This window comes from Chelonia mydas, chromosome 1 (assembly GCF_015237465.2).
Source record: "Chelonia mydas isolate rCheMyd1 chromosome 1, rCheMyd1.pri.v2, whole genome shotgun sequence".
In the NCBI taxonomy this organism is placed as follows: domain Eukaryota; kingdom Metazoa; phylum Chordata; order Testudines; family Cheloniidae; genus Chelonia; species Chelonia mydas.
Genome location: NC_057849.1, coordinates 22,604,100 through 22,624,961, shown reverse-complemented (window position 1 = coordinate 22,624,961; position 20,862 = coordinate 22,604,100). Strand labels below are relative to the sequence as shown.

Genomic DNA, 20,862 nt, shown 5'->3' with positions numbered 1-20,862 from the left:
CAGTATTTTAGTGTTCCTGAAATTCAGCCTAAATTTATCTTCTAGTAAGAGCCCCTAATAATAGCCGTTCCAGACTGTTCTATCTGCATAGGTGTGAACACCGTTTAAAATACTTGTAGAGATATATCAATAGCTACAAAGGTTTCAGGATTGGCTGGTGCTAAACTGTTTTGGATTATGGGCCTGAAAATTCTTTTTGTTTTTGTTGCATTGCATTTCATCCAAATATCTAAGCAGCATTACAAACGTTAACCCTCAACACTTATGTCAGGTAGGTAAGAAGTATTTTCTTCTTCGAGTAGTGTCCCTGTGGGTGCTCCACTGTAAGTGTGTCTGCACCTCTGATTGGAGATTTTAGGTAGCAGTGTCCGTTTGGCCCACATACCTGCTCTCCCTTCCACTTTCTCTTCCTTGAGCCTATCTAGCGCTGTGGGGGCAAACCGCCCTCAGTTCCTTCTCAGCCGCTCCTTGCCTGAGATAGTGAGTAGCAATCTGATTTACTTACCTCATGTTTCATTATAGTTGATAGGTTTTAATTTTATTGCTTCTTATAGAGTTTTTGTAGCATATCTAGGACTTCCATTTTTACTTTTCCAAAACCCAACAATAAAGTTTTTTTCTTTCTCCTTGTCCCCACCCCCACCCCTCAGTTTGGGCATTGCCCCCTGAAGGGGAATGCCCAGCTGCACCAGGTTTAAACAGTGCCTCTTCTGTAGAGAGGCAGTACTGGTTACGGACAGACACTGCTGTGTCCGGTGCCTTGGAAAGGCTCACATTCTGCAGAAGTGCACCTTCTGCCAGAAATTGAAGGCTAGATCCCGAAAGAACTGGGAGTTAAAGTTGAAATGCCTCCTCATGGAGGTTGCTCTTAAATTCACATCCGACCCCTGTGCCAAATCCCTCCACGGTGAAGATCATTCCCAGAGCCTTCAAATTCTAGGGAGGGAGAACCACAGAGAATATTGTCTGACTCCCCTTTCAGAGCCTCCAAAAAGAGGGCTGCAAGCCCTCAAGCTGAGCTCCTGACCAGCCAGAGGAGATCCCCAGTGCCATCGGTCACCTTGGCACCAGTGGCTCCAAAACACGGTACCCAGAAGACACAGGACCTTTGGGTACAAGTTCTGCCATAATGCCTTAAGACCTGAAGGGCACAGGCTCTGAAGTGGTAGCGCCGTCTGCCAAAGATAACAGCAGAGACCCTGCTGCGTCTGCAAAATCGGCACTAATGAAGAAATCCTTGGCACTGACTACCTCGAAGCAGTCTTCATCGAACTGTGCCTCTCATAAAAGATCGTCGGTACCGACAAGTCAGCGCCGGCAACATCTGACAGTAGGTTGCAACGACAGTACTGCAGGAATTTCACTTTTCTAGGGACATCATGATCGTGGAGATGCCAGAGTTCCTGTTACTCAGTACCGGGGCTCTGGTACTGAGCATGTCCCGCTCCCCAGAATGACCAGTGGCTCTGGGGGCATTCGCTTCCAGCTTTCCTGTCAGTCCCACCCTATTCCAGTGAGGAGTTGGACAGTGACCAAAACGACACTCTGGCCTCACACCATGCCCCATCATTACAACAATCAGGACCCTCCCACGCACACTCCGATCCCCAACCCTCCTGGTATGGGCACCTCTGGGTGCCGCTAGCCATGCCTTTTCCTCCATCCTAGTGGCCATACTGGGACCCGTGGGCAGCCTTCAGGCATCTAGCGTCTCCTACAGAGAGTCTACTAGATAGTCTCCTACAACCTCTGTATCTAGAATTCCAGAACTACAGGAGGAAACTTTTGAGTAGCAGGAGGCCAGACTACAAGAGGAGACTACACCACCGACAAATAGCTCCTCCTCACCAGCTGAGGCTGTGATGCCCTCTCTGCCCTGACCGGCCAGTGATATCAAGTTTTTTTTGAAGAGGTGAACGATACCCACCACAAATTGCTGAACATATTTCATACCTTCTCTTCTTCAAGGATTGCCTTCCCAGTCAACGAGGTGCTTTTAGATCCTGCCTAGATTACCTGGCAGACACTAGCCTCTATTGTGCTGACATGTAAAAGGGCAGACAAGAAGTATTGCGTTCCCCCCAAAGAGGCAGACTTTTTTTAATTTTTATATATAATTTCCTCAGCCTAACTCTATTGTTGTAGATGCCGATAATTCGCGAGGAAAGCAACAACATGCTAAATAAACCCTGTACGAGAGAGACTGGAAAAGGCTAGACTTATTTGGAAGGAAGACCTACTCCTCAGCATCTCTGCAGTTCAGGATTTCAAACTACCAAGCCTTAATGGCAAAGTCTGACCACATGAATTATGGGAAACTCAGCATGTTTATTGACCCCTTGCAAGAAGCACAATGAGAACAGTTTAAAGCCATCATCCATGAGAGCTAGCTGGTAGCAAGAACAGTGCTACAGCCCACACTGGATGCCATGGATACAGTGGCCCACCCAGTTTTGATAGCAGTGTTAATGAGGCGGGCTTCGTGGTTTCCGCTCTCATGGCTGCCAAAGGAAGTACAGACAATGGTTGAGGAAGTCTCTTTCAAAGGCTCCAGACTCCTTGCTGATCAGACTGACACATCACTTCACACTTGAAAGAATTCCAGAGCCATGCTGCACTCTATAGGAATCTACACACCGGGACAGAAAAGAAAATTAAGTTCACAAGCATCTTACAGATCCCACCCACCCCAGTTCCCCCCACCTCAGCGATACTACGAGGCACAGTGCAAGAGACCTCAAATGCAAAATGGGAAACAGTCAGCCTCCCAATCCTCAACATCTCAGCCCTCAACCTCAAACACCAGTTTTGATGCCTTGGTCGAGACCCCGAGAAACCACTCTTCACATCAGCTGCAACACATAGACTTTCCACATCCCTTCAGATGTCGCATAGCTCTCTTCCTCTGGAATTGGGAAAACATCACTTCAGACAAATGAGTCTTGATGATCATTTCCAAGGGTTATTCAATCCACTTCACCTCTCTCCCTGTCCCTCTTCAGGGACCTTTCTCAGAAGAGACTGTTAGGTCAGGAGAAAAAAGAAAAGGAGTACTTGTGGCACCTTAGAGACTAACAAATTTATTTGAGCATAAGCTTTCGTGAGCTACAGCTCACTTCATCGGATCACCTGCTGTGCCTAGGGACCATAGAACCAATTTCTGTTCACCCCAGAGGTAAAGGCTTTTATTCCAAATATTTCCTAATCCCAAAGAAAAAAGGAAGTTGGAGACCCGTATTAGATCTAAGAGTACTAAACAGATATGTGAAGGTGCAGAGATTCAAAATGATCACGCTAGCAGCTATTATTCTGTCTCTGGAGCAGGGAGATGGATATTCTGTATTCACCCATCCAAGAACACACACATTCCTCAAGGGCATGGGAAACCTCTTTCCACATACCAGATGCCCCACTCCAATATGGGACCTCAGTCTAGTTCTAAAGACCTTAACTATACTACCCTTTGAACCTATGGGCAACTGGCTCTCTTCTACACGTGTCAGTGAAGACCATCACCTCAGTATGACAAATAGGGGAAATAGCAGCATTGATGGCACCCACCCTTCACAGTCTTCTTTAAAGATAAAGGCACTCTGAGTTCCTGCACAATGTGGTCTCATGCTTCCACATGAACCAACTCATCAACCTCCCTACCTTTTCCCCAAAACCACACTGCAGCAACAGGGAGGCAGTACTACATATGCTTTATGTTAGGAGAGCCGTAGCATTTTATTTGGATAGGACAAAGTGCCTTAGGAAATCTCCTGAACTCTTCCTCTCCATTGTGGATAGATCCAAGGTCTCTGCAATATCAGCTCAATGGCTCTCCAAATGCATCTTGAACTGCATTAACTATTGTTATCATGCCCGTTACTTGTTACCTCCATTAGGAATTCACACACACTCCATAAGATCCATTTCCACCTCAGTCACATTGGTTAAAGGTGTTCCCATCTCCGATATCTGCACAGCTGCAAATGGGCCTATGGTCATACTTTCGCGGAACACTGTGATTACTCAAGACTTCTGATGTCATCTTTGGCTCCACAGTATTATCATCAATAATAGACTCTAATCTGAAGCCCCAGCCCCCCCATATATGATACAGCTGTGAAGTCACCTACGGTGGAGTGGTGGTGAATCCTGGTTACATCCCACCTGAGGTACATTGCGCATAAACTAAGACAACGACCCATAGGGACACTACTCGAAGAAGAGAAAGTTACTCACCTTGTGCAGTAACGATGGTTCTTCGAGATGGGTCCCTATGTGTGGTCCACAACCCGCCCTCCTCCCCTCTGCTTTGGAGTTCTCAACAAAGGGGCTCTGCGGTAGAGAAGAAGCTGAAGGCAGTTCATCCACTCACTGCTAGATAGTCCCGAGGCAGAGCAGGAGGGAGGGAGAGCGCATGTGCAGGCTAAATGGACACTGCTACCAAAAATCTCCAATCAGAGTCGGAGGCGCACAGACTCGCCTACAGTGGAGCACCCATAGGGGGTACATCTCAAAGAACCATTGTTACTGCACAAGGTGAGTAACTTCCTCTTCCCCATTTTACAGATGGGGAAACTGAGCAGTTAAGTGACTTGCCTGAGATCATACAGCAAGTCAATGGCAGAGGCAAGATTGGAACCTGAACTATTTCCAGTCCTGTGCTCTAACCACTGCACAGCATCCCTCCCTTAGGTAAATCTCTAATGTTGGTAATGTTTGTACCTAGAGAATATGATAGTTTAAGGGTATATATGGTAATTAAAGGGTAATGAACCAGGTATAACTTGGCTTACAGTGGGGCTTGAGCTCCATCAGTTAGGCACGTCTGAACATTTTATTCACCAATCCATTAAGGATGTACAGGTGGATGTACAGCCAGCTACAAGGGCATTAATATTTTGGTAGTGTCTTGAGATTCTGGTTTTCTAAACTGTTCAGAGCTAGGGGGATTAGAAGTTGACCAGCTATTCAAGAGCAGGAACATATTGAGTCACTTAAAAGGTTTTTTTAATAACATGATAGAAGCCACTGAAAAAGCTGAGGGTTTGTTTTGTCCTCTGCTGCTTCTGAAATACTTATAATGCGGTTATTTGCAAAGAGAAGCTGGCCTGCAAGATGGAAAATGACTGGGGGAGGAAAAAAAAGTCTTAGCTCCAATACAGGCCAGATTCTGCCTTCACTGTGCAAGCAGGGCTCCCATTGAAATAAATGGGGGCTGTGCACGTCCAAGGGTGGAACATGGTTTTAAGAACTGAAAATTGCTGCTTGCAAGAGAGCATGCTTCTCTGTCATGTTTCTTATGCTGAGTATGTAAGGGCCTAAATGAACCCAATGTACTTCATTCTGATGAAGTTGCATTTCGTATATCAGAAGTGTAAGTACAGTAAGTCACACTGAGAGCTAGACAAAATTGGAAATACATTAACTGGAATCAAGGTAGGACAGAGTTTTAAAATTTTCAAAAAATAAGATCTGAGTGTTGAAAAAAATGGGCAGGAGGTTTGTAGCTTTTTATTAGCGTTTTGACAGTGTTAATCAACATTCAGGTGGGACAAACAATACTAATGCAATCTGAAACTTGGTGTTCAGGGAACAGACACTGTTCCAATGTGTTAAGTAGCCTATTCATTGTGCACATAAAATACTAAGAGCTCAATGGACAATACCTTTAAAGCAACATAAATTGATCAAAATTTTTAAAGCTTTCTTTAGTGTTCTCTTAAACCTTCTGCTGTTTTTATCTGAATTATTTAATCAAATAGTCAGTACATAATTGAAAAAATGAGGTATTTGCAAACTAGTGTTTTAGCTGACAGATTGACTTGTGTGTGTTCTTTTTGCCAAGTGCCAATATGTACCTTAAGCTTCAGAAATCAAAAGGCAGAAGATGATGTATTTTGAAACTTCCATAAACTTGGAGTTAACCGTAGTTTGTCTTAAATGTTCTGTTTTCTGTTGATTACGAGGGAAGGAAATACAACCAAGAGAGGACAAAACTTGGAAGGGCAGGATGACAAATGAAAATCTAATTTCATTTACACTGTTTTAATCTGTTTGTGCCAGAGCTCAAATTTTCTTGTATTAGCATCCATTGCAGACAGTGATTACAAGATTTTGATATTAAAGCCTAAATTGTGGGTAAGACACATGAGCACAGGATTTCCTATTGCCATTTTATAATAACCTTATGGCATTATTTAATTGTGCTTGTCCTTCACTAAGGCACTGTTTGTCAAGCAGTTGACTAAAAACCATTTTCTTATAAGGCCTCTGAGCAATTCCACTCTTGCAGTTGAGCCAAACTGAATCTGGGGCAAACACAGATCTGTGGGGTTTTTTGTGTAAAATAGTCTGTCTGAAGCCAAATTCAAAGTGTTTTTTTGATGCTAAGAAAAATTGCAGCCACAATTCTGAAGTTGCATGCTGCTCGGGGCTAAGGTGAGACCGAAAGCTCTGACTTAGCCCTATCTTACGCAGTACTTGTTGTGGCAAACTGATATAAATTAACTCAGATTCATGTTGAGTATATAATATTTTGCAAGTTGCATTTGAGAAACTAGGACAAGTCTTAGTTTGATTTGCAAGAGTTTTGGATTAAATCAGTTTGTCTCTACCGCAAAGTGTAAAAGTGCCAGAAATTGAAAATTACTACTAAAAATAGCAGAATCACAAAATCTTTGACTTCTTTTAGCCGGATATATTCCTGTTACTTTCAAGCCCCAATCCCAGCATGGATTCTTTTTTGGCAGGCAGCCTCAATTTTGGCTGTTGCTGCCTGAAGCAGAAGCAGCCAGGCTTTGCTCCTTTGCAGCCAATGTTGCATTCCTACTGAGCTTATTGCTGCTTGTGTTCCAAGCAATGGGGAGACTTTCTTTCATAGAAACAGGAAGCAAAGTAGATTTGTATGGTATTTTCAATCCTGTCTCCCCTGCATGCATTCTTTCTGGAAAATTACATGGCATTTAGAGACTGGGTAAGGCTGTAAATCTGTTTTAGGTTCTTCTCACCGGTTTACTGGCTTACAATTCTGCCGTATAAATTATTAATTTGTATTATGGTAATGCATTGGAATCTCATTCCAGAACCAGTACCTGTTGTTCTAGATGCAGTACAGACTAAAACAGTCGCTGCCCAGAGAGGAAAACAAAGTGAACTCTTCTCTCTTCTGCTGTTTCTAACAATTAATTCCTTACTAATTCAGTTCCCCTTTTCTCTTTATCTTACTCACTGGCATTGCACAGATCCATTCTCTGCTACAGTTGATGCTGTTGATGATGCCATTCCAAGCCTAAATCCTTTCCTCACCAAAACTAACGATGCTGTTCATCTGTCTGTTGTATCTTCTGATGTATCTACTTTCACCACTAGAACACCCACCCATGAAATATTTGTTGGTAATGTACCTTTTAGCTAAATAACTGCTATAAAATATTTCAGAAATTGGATTATTTTTAAGCAAGTAGATTTTTTTTCAGAAACAAACTAAAATCTGTGTTCTAGTTTTGATTATTGATGTGGGCTCACTATTTGATTTTAAAACTAGATGGACTAGAAGTTATCATAGCTGTATTAAAAATCATTGCTTAGTGTATGTAAGTAGTCATTGTCAGACATTTCAAAGTTGTAATTGAAGCATTCTTGCTCAAGTATGCTTATGTAATAAAGGGCTCTTATATAAGTATATTTAAAGACCATATTTCATAAAATTCATAGGCATGCAAGAATGAGAATGGATGAAAATGTCGCTTTTGCTTTTGTCGGATTGTCATGACCTTGTTGTAAACGTGACAGTTGAATCTGAATTTCTTTGGAGTCATGGAGTTTTTGTTTAGAAATCGTAATTTTTTAATTGTGGTGATAACATTTAATATTGACATCACTGACCTAAAATACCTTGTTACTTTATTGACTTTTTAAAATTCTTCTTCACCCAGTGGACAGGTACTAGTTTACCATGTAAATCACCATTTATAACTTCCTTTAAAAACAATAACAAGTACACCCCCCCACACACACGAAACACAACTGTAGCCACTGTAGACAAAACATCAGAGCTGCTATATTAAAAATCCTACTAAAACTTGTGTTAGGGGAAGTACATAGTAATTGGATTGTTTCTCAATGTGAAGAATTGTCAGTTAACTATTTAAAAGAATAAAAAATAAGACTAATTACATGACAGCTTTTGTTTTTTAGAGCAAAGCTATTTGTGAAGACAGTCTTGCCAGACTGGCAGATCTTTTATTTTCACTGTAAAAATCTTTCTTGAAATTGATCGGGGGGAGACCTGATAAGTCTATATAAAAACCAAGTCACAAGCAAGAATATATACTTATAGCCAAATCATAATTCCCTAAAAACAAGGTTTTTAATATGAAAGAAGCCCCATAGGTACTACTTTAACTGTATTAGTACAAACAAGTTGCTACAATGTAAATGTGATTTTTAGATAACTCCTGGTTCTTTAGATCATTTCAGTCCATTCGCTGAACCAAACCCCCTTGTGGCAACAAAATACAAATCCACTATTCAACTGTATTATTATACTTCAGCTATTAGAGAAAATGCCTTAAGGTTTTTACAGAGACAAGGTGGGTGAGGTAAGATCTTTTATTGGACCTGTTGGTGAGAGACAAGTTTTTGAGCCACACACAGAGCTCTTCTTCAGGTCTGGGAAAGGTACTCCCAGTGTCGCAGTAAAATGCAAGGTGGAGTAGATTGTTTAGCATAAATAGTTGACATTTATAGTTTTTACTCTCATTTGTGTCTTCCAAAGATGTAAAACATGACATTTGAGCTAAAAAATCTGCATGTGTTTTAGTTGTAATTTTGCAACAGTCTTTTTCCCTTGATGTTCTCGATAATATAAAACTTGTTTCCTTTTTTAAGGTGTTTGATATATTTGGTTGCCTCTTTTGGTTCCATTTTATGATTAGAGTATACACAGGTTTCCTTTTTTTAATTTCAGTTCAAAGTATTTGACAAAATAAATAGTATGTCTTGGTTCTTTTCTTTCTGTAACTCTCTCTATTCTCTTTGCTCTTCCTGTTCTATGATATGACTTATCAGATTCATTTTGTGGCCCTCAAGCTTATCCTAATGCTTCTCATTTCCGCAACGAGCCCTCTACTGTAGCTGGTCTATTTGGAGGTAGGTAATGGTGATATGGTTTTATCTCAGACATAGCAACTTGAATTAATTTGATATGTGCCTAGAAGAGGGAAAACCTCTTGGTGCATTAATTGGCTGAAAAAACTGCATTGTTTTGATACGTTGGCTAAAAATTTCCAATTACTCAAATATCATTGCTTACCTTAAATGCGTCATTGCAGATAGACAAGTGATTAACAAGACCTTATGCTTTAAACTTGTGCTAAATGTTTGTTTTAAGCACTGATGTGCAATAAATAACTCCTCTGTTTCAAGGACATCTTTCTAATATTCTACCATTGCTTCATCCCACACTGAACAGTTCCTTATGAAAAGCAACTGTTATAGCAGGCTCTAATTTTGTTTGTTCTTAATGTGTCTACAAATCATTATATAGGTTGTCAATCACTGCCTATCTGGTGTGCATGTGCATTATGGGCCCTATTGCTGTTATAGGGGTGTCTTCTGTGGTTTGCAGAGGAGTTATTGTTTGAAGACACTACAAAATTGCCTTTCAGTGAAGTATATAGGAATTGCTAAAGTTAGAGAAACTAACCTCTTGGGTAATAATTCACAGATTTCAAGGCCAGAAAGGACCATTGTATCATCTCATCTGACCTCCTATGTACCAAAGGCCATTGAGCTTCCCCAAAAATAATTCCTAGAGCATATTTTTAAAAAAATATTAAATCTTGATTTAAAAATTGCCAGTGATGGAGAATTCACCATAGCCCTTGGTAAATTGTTCCAGTGATTAATTATTCTCAGTTAAAAATGTGTGCCTTATTTCTAGTCTGAATGTGTCTAGCTTCAACTTGTAGCCATTGGATCATGTTATACCTTTTTCTGCTAGTCTGAAAAGCCTATTTATTCCCCATGTAGATATTTATAGACTGTGATCAAGTCATCCCTTAACATTCCTTTAAGATAAATAGATTGATTTCCTTGAGTTCTATCACTATAAGGCATGTTTTCTAATCCTTTAATTATTCTTCTGGCTCTTCTCTAAACCCTCTCCATTTTATCAACGTCCTGCTTGATTTGTGGATGCAGTATTCCAGCAGCTAGTGCCAAATACAGAAGTAAAATAGCCTCTGTACTCCTAGTCGAGATTTCCCCTGTTTATCCGTCCAAGGATCACATTCACTCTTGTGACTGCAGCATCACATTAGGAGCTCACGTTCATCTGATTATCCCCTCTGGCCCCCAAATCTTTCTCAGAGTCACTGCTTCCCAGGATGCAGTGCCCCATCCATTTAATTAGAGTTCTTCCATGCACATTTCAAGGTTCATGAAAAAGCAAAGCAAAAAGCAAAAAGCTTACTCCCTATCAAAAAAAACATGCAGAATCACTGGTTCTTGTTAACTCCTGTTTTCTCATCTTCCCGGCGGGATTATTAATTGCTAAACACAAACTCCCTTAAGGATTTAAAGTTGGGTTTTTCCCTCTTCACTTGTTAAAATCTTCAAAATAAACTTGTGGCTGAACAATTGACTGGGTTGGTGGCAGAAACCCAGGAGCAAAAGTGCCCTCCCCCACTACACAGTTAAAAATGGATGAGTCCCTAATGCTGTTCTCTTGATTTATGTTTCTTACAGCTGAAAAATCCTAAAGTGTGAGAGCAGGACACTTGGTTTGCAGAAGCAGACTCATTTTCTAAAGCAAAAACATAGACTTTATTTAAATCAGTCTTTCTCTTTATGTAAAGATTGTTTTAAAAGAGCCACATTGTATCCTGCCAGATGGATTCCTCACTAAAATTTGAAATCTCTGAAATGCACTTATTTCCCTTGTCTTGCCATAAACTCAGTGTTTAAAGTTGCTTTGTAATAAAAACTAGCTGTCTAGCAGTTCTTTGGCTCTTTATTGTTGCTTTTGCCTCAACTTAACTGTGTATTCCTTTAAGGCAGCTAAAATGGTGTGACTGGTAACGAAAATTTTATTTCTCCAGGGGGTTTATATTTTGTCAAGGTTAAACAGCTTTAAACACTAATTTTGTTGAGGTGAAATGTTTTTTCACTGTAGGTAAACAGATAAATTTTAACAGAAAATTGCGGGGGGGGAGTATGGTCTTTGATCAGTTGTTTTTGATTAAGATACTTTTATTCCTAGGTAAACTTGACCTTGTCTAATCTCCATTCCTTGACTCTGTGGTATAAAAAGCAGAGCTGCTACTATTACACTGGTCAGGGAAACAAGTTTTAAAATGTTAAATATTTTTATGGTGCCTTTCATATAATAGAATTATCTTACTAATTTATCTGGCAAAGTAAAATGGCAATGGTTGCAATATACACTTAAATAAAACTCAGTATGAATTTTGGTTTTATGTTTCTGTATTTAATATAGTGAACTGGGTCATAAACTTCCACTTATTACCTAGTACTTAATAGTATATTAAGCTTCCACAGTGGTGGTGTACAAACATTAAATAATTCTTGCAACATGTGAGATAGTGACTGCATGTCTGTGCTACAGATGCACAGAAAATGAGGTGGAATAGCATCTGGCAAGGCCACAGTTAGTGAAAGAACTGAAATTAGAATTTGTGTCTGACTCCCAGTCCCCCTGCCTTAACTACTAGACATACTACTACTGCATTCCACGTAGAATTGTATAAAATAACAGACATTATAAAAATACTGGTAGTAACAATGCGCAAATAACTTCTATTACCAGTTGTCTCATAGTAGATTGTCTTTGTTTGTACATTGGTGAGACATCTGCCCTAGGAATGTGATTTTTTGCAATAAAACCATGCTGTTAAGTGTAAATGTAGCTAGGTTGACAGAAGAATTCTTCCATCCACCTACGTACCGCTGTTTGTGGAGGTGGATTACCTACATAGACAGAAAAGCCCCTTCCATTGATGTAGGAAAGCATTTCTACATTATGTCAGTGCGTAAGTGCAGAGTAGTGCCTCTCATGGAGACATGCTTGAAGTCTCACCAAAACAAAGAGTTAGTGTCTTGGGATTCGGTGCCTGTATATTGCTGACCTTGCCTCCTGGGAATCTGTTGGGGATAAAAAACACTGCCCCTTTTAAGGGAAGGAAAATGGATTTGGAAAACACTACTTGTAGCAAACCACTACCCAGATACTGTGTGCATTTCTACTTCAGGGAGTGATCTGAGCCGTGAGAGGTTTTTTCCATACACTCCCTTATTCAATCATTGCAGATGTTGGATAATACTCAAATCTATACACATGGTTTGGTATATCCTTTTTCACACAGAAAGTGGAGTTGTGGAACAATTGCTATATAATCCATTTGTACTCTTTATGTTTTGTTCAGGGTTCACTCCTTCTCCTGTTGCTCAACCACAGCCCGTAGCTGGCCTTAATGTTGACTTTGAGTCTGTGTTTGGAAACAAATCTTCTAATGTCGTCATAGATTCTGGTGGTAAGAGAGGCTTTCATTAATATTAATGTAGGCAACAAATGTGCTTTAATCGTTTGGCATCTGTGGAAGGTAGATGTCATAAGAACGGCCATACTGGGTCAGACCCACGGTCCATTTAGTCCAGTATCCTGTCTTCCGACAGTGGCCAATGCCAGGTGCCCCAGAGGGAATTAACAAAACAGGTAGTCATCAAGTGATCCATCCCCTGTCATCCATTCCCAGCTTCTGGCAAACAGAGGCTAGGGACGTTTGTTCCTGGTGTGAACAAATGCAGAGTGCTATGAAGAGACTCCAACTGGTGAAAGCAAAGTGAAGTTAAACTTGCAATAGCAGCATCTTTCACTTCATGTGTGTCTTTTTTTGTATTTTGCTAATTAAAGGGCTTCTCCTTTCTACTGAATATTTCTGTAGGGATTGCTCTATAATATTTAGAATCACTCCTTTTATTTAGACCCTGATCCTGCAAACACTTATGCATGTAGGTAATTTCACACAGGTTATTTTTACTAACTTCAGTAGGACTAAGCACAAAATTCAGCACATGCATAAATATTTGCAGAACTGGCCTTAGTTACCAACTGATCAAAAGACTATATAATTTAATCGAATATGACATGAAATACAAAGTTAAATTCTGTCTTCACTGCATAGTGCTGTGAAATTAAAAGGCATTTTTCTACACTGTTTAACATAATGGCCATGCTGGGTCAAACCAATGGTCTGTCTAGCCCAGTATCCTATCTTCCAACAGTGGATGATGCCAGATGCTTCAGAAATTAACGGAACAGGACAGTTATCAAATGAGGCATCCCCTGTTGTCCAGTCCCAGCTTCTGGTAGTCAGAAGTTTAAGGACACCCAGAGCATGGGCTTGCATCCCATCTTGGCTAATAGCCTTTGATGGACCTATCCGCCATGATTTACCTAATTCTTTTTTGAACCTGATTATACTTTTGGCCTTCACAGCTTTCCCTGGCAACGAGTTCCACAGGCTGACTGCACTATGTGAAGAAGTACTTTTTTATATTTATTTTAAACCTGCTGCCTTTTAATTTAATTGGGTGATCACTTGTTCTTGTGTTATCTGAAGGGGTAAATAACACTTCCTTATTCATTTTTCCCCACCATTTATGATTTTATAGACCTGTACCATATCCCCTCCCTTAGTTGTCTCTTTTCTAAGATGAAAAGTCTGTCTTTTTAATCTCTCCTCATATGGAAGCTTTTCCATATTCCTGATTATTTTTGTTGCTGTACTTTTTTCGATTCTAATATCTTTTTTTAAGTTGGGGCGACCAGAACTGTATGCAGCATTCCAGATGTGGGCGTACTGTGGAGTTATATAGTGGCATTATATTTTTGTCTTATTATTTATCCCTTTCCTAATGGTTCCTAATATTCTGTTAGCTTTTTTGACGTCTGCTGCACATTGAGCAGATGTTTTCAGAGAGCTATTCACAATGGTGCCAAGATTTCTTTCTTGAGTAGTAACAGCTTATTTGGACCCTATCTCTTTCTGTGAATAGTTGGGATTATGTTCTCCAATGGTCATAGCTTTGCATTTATCAACATTGAATTTCACCTGCCATTTTGCTGCCCAATCACCCAGTTTTGTGAGATCCTTTTGCAATCCGCTTTGGACTTAACTATCTTGAGTAATTTTGTATTAACTGCAATCTTTGCCTCCTCACTGTTTACTCGTTTTTCCAGTTCATTTATGAATATGTTGAACAGCACTTGTCCAATTACAGATCCTTGATATTTACCTCTCTCCACTGTGAAAACTGACTGTTTATTCCTACCCTTTGTTTCCTATCTTTTAATGGGTTCTGATCCATGAGCACCTTCCCTCTTATTAATTAACCTAAGGTTAACGATTAACCTAAGCTTTCAAAATCTGTTTAATTTCTGATTTTTTTTATTTGTGTTTAAATAAGTTGGACCTTAATCTTCTTTTTAGGGCATGATCATTTTAAGATTAAGATAGCAAATTGCCAAAGCCAGTTGGTACACACTTAACAGAGAAGTTGGATTTATACTGAGTACCTTTAATTCTTTTGAGCACTCAGTAGTTAAATCTTTTCTGCTTGATGGATTCTATGCACATTTGGGTGAGCATTCTTGTGCCTTTTTTTAAAAAAGATTTTTTTCTGCAACAGGAATATTTAGAGGAGTTCTGACCTTTAAAAGTATAGATGCTATCCTGAAAACCTTCCATACTTGCATTTGCATTGCAGTCAATGGGAGTTTCTCACATATAGGTTTTGAAGGATCAGTCTCAAAGCAGCTATTCTTCTGTGCCATTAATATCCCTGTTTGCAGTTGAGGTATAATGGCTTTATTCCCTTTTATATACTGTAGTTTTGTGCAACATTTGATTCAGTCTTCCATATTTTTAACCAATGTTTTGTTGGACTCCTTACACCTTCCCCCCCGTGGTGTAAATGTGTAATCTGATCTTCAGTGGAAGCCTCAAGTTTAAGGTCTGTTTTATGTGTTTTATCATTTTAAGGCTTTGATGAATTAGGGGGACTCCTAAAACCAACAGTGACCTCTCAAAACCAGAATCTTCTGGTTGCCAAGCTGCCACCTAACAAGTTAGTATCAGATGATCTGGATTCATCCTTAGCCAACCTTGTAGGCAGTAAGTATTTGTTGGAAATCTGAAGATACGTTTTTGTGTAATTCTATAAAATGAACAGGCTATTTCAGTAATGTTTTTCCCATTCTGTGGCAGATTTGGGCATTGGAAATGGAACTACTAAAAAGTAAGTGTGTTTTTAATCAAACTTGGAAAATTTACTGAATTTTTAACGGCTTATTGTTGATAGTACTTAGCACTTCATGTTCATAACCACTTTGTGCATACCAATCTTGAAAGCATCTCTGAGGAAATCAGTATTATCTCCATTTTACAGGGGAGGAAACTGAAACATAGGTGAAGTGACTTGACCCACAGCTACCTGTGGGGTGGGAGCAGGGCAGCAGCAACAAGGCTTGGATTAGAGTTCAGGGCTAAATCCTGTTACTGTGTTAATTGCTCTGGGCCCTGCTGCCTGTTGCTCTTATTTAGTGAATAAACTTCACAAAATACATAGTTGATTGGTCATTCAGTATGTGGGTTTTTTTATTACAATGCATGCCTACAATAACTAGCAGCCCCTTAACGGACCTCAGCACATCCCTTTTCCAAACACCTGAAATAAAATTAGCTTTGTGTAGTATCCCAGGAAGTTTAAGAAATCTGGGGTGTGATGGGCCAGTAGGAGGAAAGGGAACTCCTGATCCAGAATAATTGTGATCAGCTTTGATGTTGTATTTAACATCAAGCGCAATTAGCCTCAGCAACTCCATCACCACTGCAAAGAAAAGAATCCTGTCAGTCCAGTTAGGGCTTCTGTGTGCAGTCTGTACACAAAAACTGTTCTAGCCTTGAAACCATCCAGGAATTTGTGCACATTTGCTCCTGCCCAAGTTGTAATTTGACCTGCAAAAATCGAGCTAATAGTATTACACCGCATCTAGGCTAAGAAAAGTAGTTGAGTTTAGGTCAATCTTAGCTAGCTTATGTTAGCTGAAAATGAGCTACGTTTTCCCTAGTCCAGACCAGGTTTATTGTGACTGTGCAACTTGATTTGGTGACTGAGCTCTTATGGGGTCAGTATTAATGTACATTTTCACTTTGTGGAAACATGCGAGCTTATTGGACTAATGTACTATATCTGCGGATGGTGCAAAGAAAATCTGTTTTCTAACATTTCTTTAAAAATGTATTTGAAGTGATGTAAATTGGACTCAGCCAGGCGAAAAGAAATTAACTGGTGGTTCCAACTGGCAGCCCAAGGTTGCACCCACAACTGCATGGAATGCTCCAACAATTGTAAGTCAATGAAGATTCTGAAGTAGTGAATCTATGTAACTTAAAATATAGACAAACATGTAATATAAAGGTGTGGAGGTGATGAGTCATTACAGTGAATAGGTTATGAAGATTATTTGAATAATAAATGTTCAGTTTGAGAATGTATATTGCTGTAGTAACAGTAACTGGATGGCCAACTTCATTTAGATTATTTCCCTTTTGTCAGATATACTGTGTCATTGCATATGACTAAGGCTAAGATTTAATCATGGGTAATTTTAGTAAAAGTCATGGACAGGTCACAGGCAATAAAAAAAAAAAAAAAAAAAAAAAATTCACGGCCCCGTGACCTATCCATCACTTGTACTATATACTCCTGACTAAATCTTGGGTGTTCTGGGGGGCTCCAGGGGTGTAGCTGCTGCTCTGTATGTATGTATGTCGCCTGCTGTATGGGGGGGAGGGGGACTCTGGGGCACCCACTGCTCTGGAGGGAGGGCTCCAGGGTACCCGCTGGTATGGGGGGCGAGGCGGGGTGCTGGTACTGGGACAGGCCCTGGAGCCCCGGGCTACTGCTGCTGTAGGGGTGGCCCAGGACCACCTGAGCTGCTCCGGCAGCCCTGGGGTCAGTCATACCTGCCAGCTGCAGAAGTCATGGAGGTCCCGGAAAGTCACAGAGTCCGTGACCTCCATGGCAGACTCGCAGACTTACGTATGACTTATTCTGTAATGCGAGTGTGAATTTATACTGTAAACTAAAAGTATTGCTAGAGCAGAAACTTAGGTTGTAGAACATCAAACCCTTAGTAATTATTTGAGTAGAGTAATTTGACCTTTTGGAAATAGTGGTGATGGTTAGGCCTACTCTTCATTCTGAATGCTGTTTGGAAGTGTGGAAATATACTTGTTCTTGAAATGTAATACTGTGTGGTAAACTTGTATGTCACTGGTTTTAAACCTTTTCAGATGGCGGCGTGGACCCCACTGAAAATTTTAGACAAGTCTGTGGACCACTAGGTTGAAAACCACTGTTCTGTGGTAAATGCTACCTTTTGTGGACCCCTTAGACATAGTCTGTGGAGCCCCAGGTTCAGAACCATGGCTGTATTTTCACAACACTCAGCCTGCTCTGTGACTTGAGGCAGGAAGTAGTGCATTGTCTGCTACCCAAGGGTGTGGGAAGTGATGTTACAGGGATAGGTGCCTTAGAAATCTGTACAGCTAGTACAGTCACACCCTGAAGTTTGTGCTTGCTTTTAATACGTGTCTCCACTTAATATCTTCAGTGACCAGTCTGATTTTTCTCTAGTTTACAACTCCATTACAGATAGCATGTATTGTGGATTACATGGTTGTTTTTTTTATTGAAGTGATTTGTTCTCCCATCCATTAATGTATGTATTGAGAGAGGGAGAGAAGGATATACTTGAGTAGCTCCCACTAATGCTGGTTGGGACCTACCTGTGTAAATCCTACTCTTCCTTTTACCACAAACTGGAGAATAGTATACAAGCATAGTAAACATAACAAAACAAGTGTTTTGAGCTAGTATATCAAACGGTATTAAACAATTTTGTGATTTAACAATGAAACACATGATTTGTTACAGATTTGGAAAGAGAAACAATATCTCTTTTCAGGTCATCTCCCTGCTCTCATTTTGGGTGGCAGCTGCCAACTCAGATCTTGTATGCAGGTGAAAGTGGTTGTGGACATTACAGTTTCCGTAGTACTCACCTAGTACTTGAATGACTTGCTAGCAGTTGGATATTTCTCATGTGCTTGAAAATACTTAATTGTTGTCAAGCAAAACATATGGTATCTTTTTATGCATCTTGTAACATATCGTTCCATTTCTAACCAGTTCTTTCATTAATATTTAAAGATGCTGTCACGGCATCTTGCTTTATACAAAACCTTTTACTCACTATTAAATTGTTTGAAAAAATTTAGAAGGATTAAATTGGAAATTGGGTTGTTCAAATTCTTCTCCACTTTGTCCATTAGTCTGTTTATTGTAGCGTTGATTCTAAGTGCTGTGGTGCTGCTTGATAAACTTTTGAAAACAAGGAAGAATGTTTTTTGAAAATAAGTGCACATAAAAATAAATGGATTGTACAAACAGGTATGAAACCCATCAACCTTGACAGTGTCACTTAACAGATTTATTCAATGAATTGAATTACAAGAATTGTTATTTTAGGGCAGACATTAAGTGTACTTGTGAACTAAAATGCTGTCTGTGTATATTCTGTTGTGTAAGTACTTGTTTCTAATCCAGTATTATTGCGTTATGTAATTGTTCTCCCTGGGAAATACAGAATGGCATGCATTTTCCACACTACGTAAGTGAAAAAAAACCAACAGCCTTTTTGCACTCAATTGGCATGCTATATTAACCCCTGCTGTAGCAGAGTCTCATAACCTTCCTGCTATTACACATTCCTCATATTAAGATCTTTGGTGTGCAGAAGATTTGAGCTTTTCTTAGCATATACAAATCTCATGGGTGTTCTGCAGGCTCTTGACTCGAATGATGGCATGGGAAATACTGAGATTTTCTTTCCTTGCTTAAAACTGTGCCATTTGCTGCCAGATAGCTGGGTCTGTGTCTGTGCTGCCTTTAATGCATCTGGTAAAGTTTGAGTGAAGATAAGTTGTGTGTGTTTGAATAATTGCATGAAATCTCACAGGCTTCTGTTATAATTGGCACGTTATTCACTTTTATTGACTATCTTGTTCTCAAGTAGGGAGAGACCAATATGTCATTTATGTTCAAATAAACTAAGAGAAAATCCCAGCTCATGATTAAGTTTATAAAGGGCAAGCCATATCTTGTGCATTGTTTTCTTGGAGGAATGCAGTCTTACTCACAGATAATCTTTTTGTATTTCAACAATATTGGTCTTTCCCTGTATTCACTTTTCATTATGGGATAATTTTAACAGTGGAGAATGTACAGACTGTACTGGAGCACTCTAAAATACATACATACATACATACATACATACATTTAGCCAGCATTTGTGTGTATATGTATGTGTACACATATATATGATGTGAATGATTTAAAGAATGTTCAAAGCTTTTTGAACTGAATAATATTTAGATAGTTACTGTACAATCTAGCTAATTCTTTAAACAGTGAAACCTGTGCTAATAGCTGCTAGAATGCTAATTACCATTGGCTAGTGCGTATTAAAGAGCAGCTGATACCTCAAAAAATTAATGTTCTATTCAGAAATAGTCCTCCTTATATCACACTTTTGGGGTTGGGTTGTGAGAGTGAAATTACCTGCCTGTGGAAAGTTGTTCCCTATAACATATCTTCTTTCTCCAGTGTAGTTCTGAATGTCACAAGTAACAATTATTCCACCATTTTCCTTGAGTCTCTTCCCAAATAAAATCTTTGTAACACAAAAGGCATGCATGAAAGCATGATCTTGGAGTTTGTTTGGTTCAGTCTTCTGTAGTGTCATGAATTATAATTTCCACAGTGAAGAACTGGGATGTCACAAGCAGAGCATTATTAATTGTAAGTGAGGGATTAACAGGAGGTGGAGCAGATAAAGATCCCTAGATATCACAGTCCATTGGTACTTTATAAGTACTCAACTAGATAATGTTCTTAGACAAAGTTCTTGTCTCCATGCAAAAGTCTGCCCTAATAAATAGGGTCAGGAGCATGGGAAAGTGGAAAGACAAAGGAAGGAATATACGAGTGTGCAGAATTGCTTTTAAACAGAATATATCTTTTGCCTCCTACTTCTTTCTAAGAGGTATCAGAGGGTCTTTATATATGCATTGCATTTTTTAAACAATAGGGGATATATTATCAGTTTACTGTTGACAGAGAGAAAGCCTAGAGCAGGGATGCCAGTCTCATTCTTCCACTTCACGATAGCTGTCATATAGTGATGTTAATTTATATATGCTGAATGGCGTTAGTAGTGATTTTACCACATTTTAATTCCTTGTAATAACTAGGGTATTCCTAACAATTTAAAAGAAACTCATTTTAGAGTAGCAGCTCAATGTTCTGTACCTACTTGTAAATACTGTGGGGCAATCTCTTATCATTGCTTTAGCACAGGTGCAGCTCCACCAGTGACCAGCACTGAACTGTGTTACCATGTCAGCTAGACCTACTATGAATGAGGTTAGACAGCAAGCTGGTAAAACACTGAAAGCCAGCCTGCACTAGAACTCCCACCATTGCTAGGACTGGCGCAGCTGTATCAGTGCTGAAGTAATGGAGACACCCTTCCCCCCCCCTCCCCCCCCCAAAAATCTTTAGTGTGTATGTAGTCTGGTTTGACAAGAAAGAGCTTCTGATGTTTTTACTATAACAGCAGTAACTTGGCCTTTATATTTGGTTCAATTTTTAGAACTACCTGGGCAGAATTACTTCAGTAAAATAAGTAGTAAGTTTTATACTTCATAGGATTCAGGC

The 20,862-nt window shown here is 39.7% G+C and overlaps 1 protein-coding gene across 35 annotated transcripts in view; it reads left to right on the top strand.

Annotated features, from left to right (window-relative positions):
- PICALM (phosphatidylinositol binding clathrin assembly protein) overlaps positions 1 to 20,862 on the top strand; it is a 114,849-nt gene that overhangs the window by 71,777 nt on the left and 22,210 nt on the right. For 4 of the 35 annotated variants that reach the window (XM_037889251.2, XM_037889237.2, XM_043528516.1 and 1 more), the window contains 7 exons: positions 7,236 to 7,388; positions 9,064 to 9,144; positions 12,441 to 12,548; positions 15,060 to 15,191; positions 15,285 to 15,315; positions 16,328 to 16,427; positions 18,731 to 18,754. The exons of 5 other annotated variants lie outside the window; for them this stretch is intronic. In XM_037889251.2, the coding sequence (XP_037745179.1) occupies positions 7,236 to 7,388; positions 9,064 to 9,144; positions 12,441 to 12,548; positions 15,060 to 15,191; positions 15,285 to 15,315; positions 16,328 to 16,427; positions 18,731 to 18,754 (629 nt within the window). Of the gene's footprint in view, positions 1 to 4,560; positions 4,687 to 7,235; positions 7,389 to 9,063; positions 9,145 to 12,440; positions 12,549 to 15,059; positions 15,192 to 15,284; positions 15,316 to 16,327; positions 16,428 to 18,730; positions 18,755 to 20,862 lie in introns of those variants that run through there. 26 more of the 35 variants (XM_043528500.1, XM_043528522.1, XM_037889244.2 and 23 more) reach the window with 18 other exon arrangements.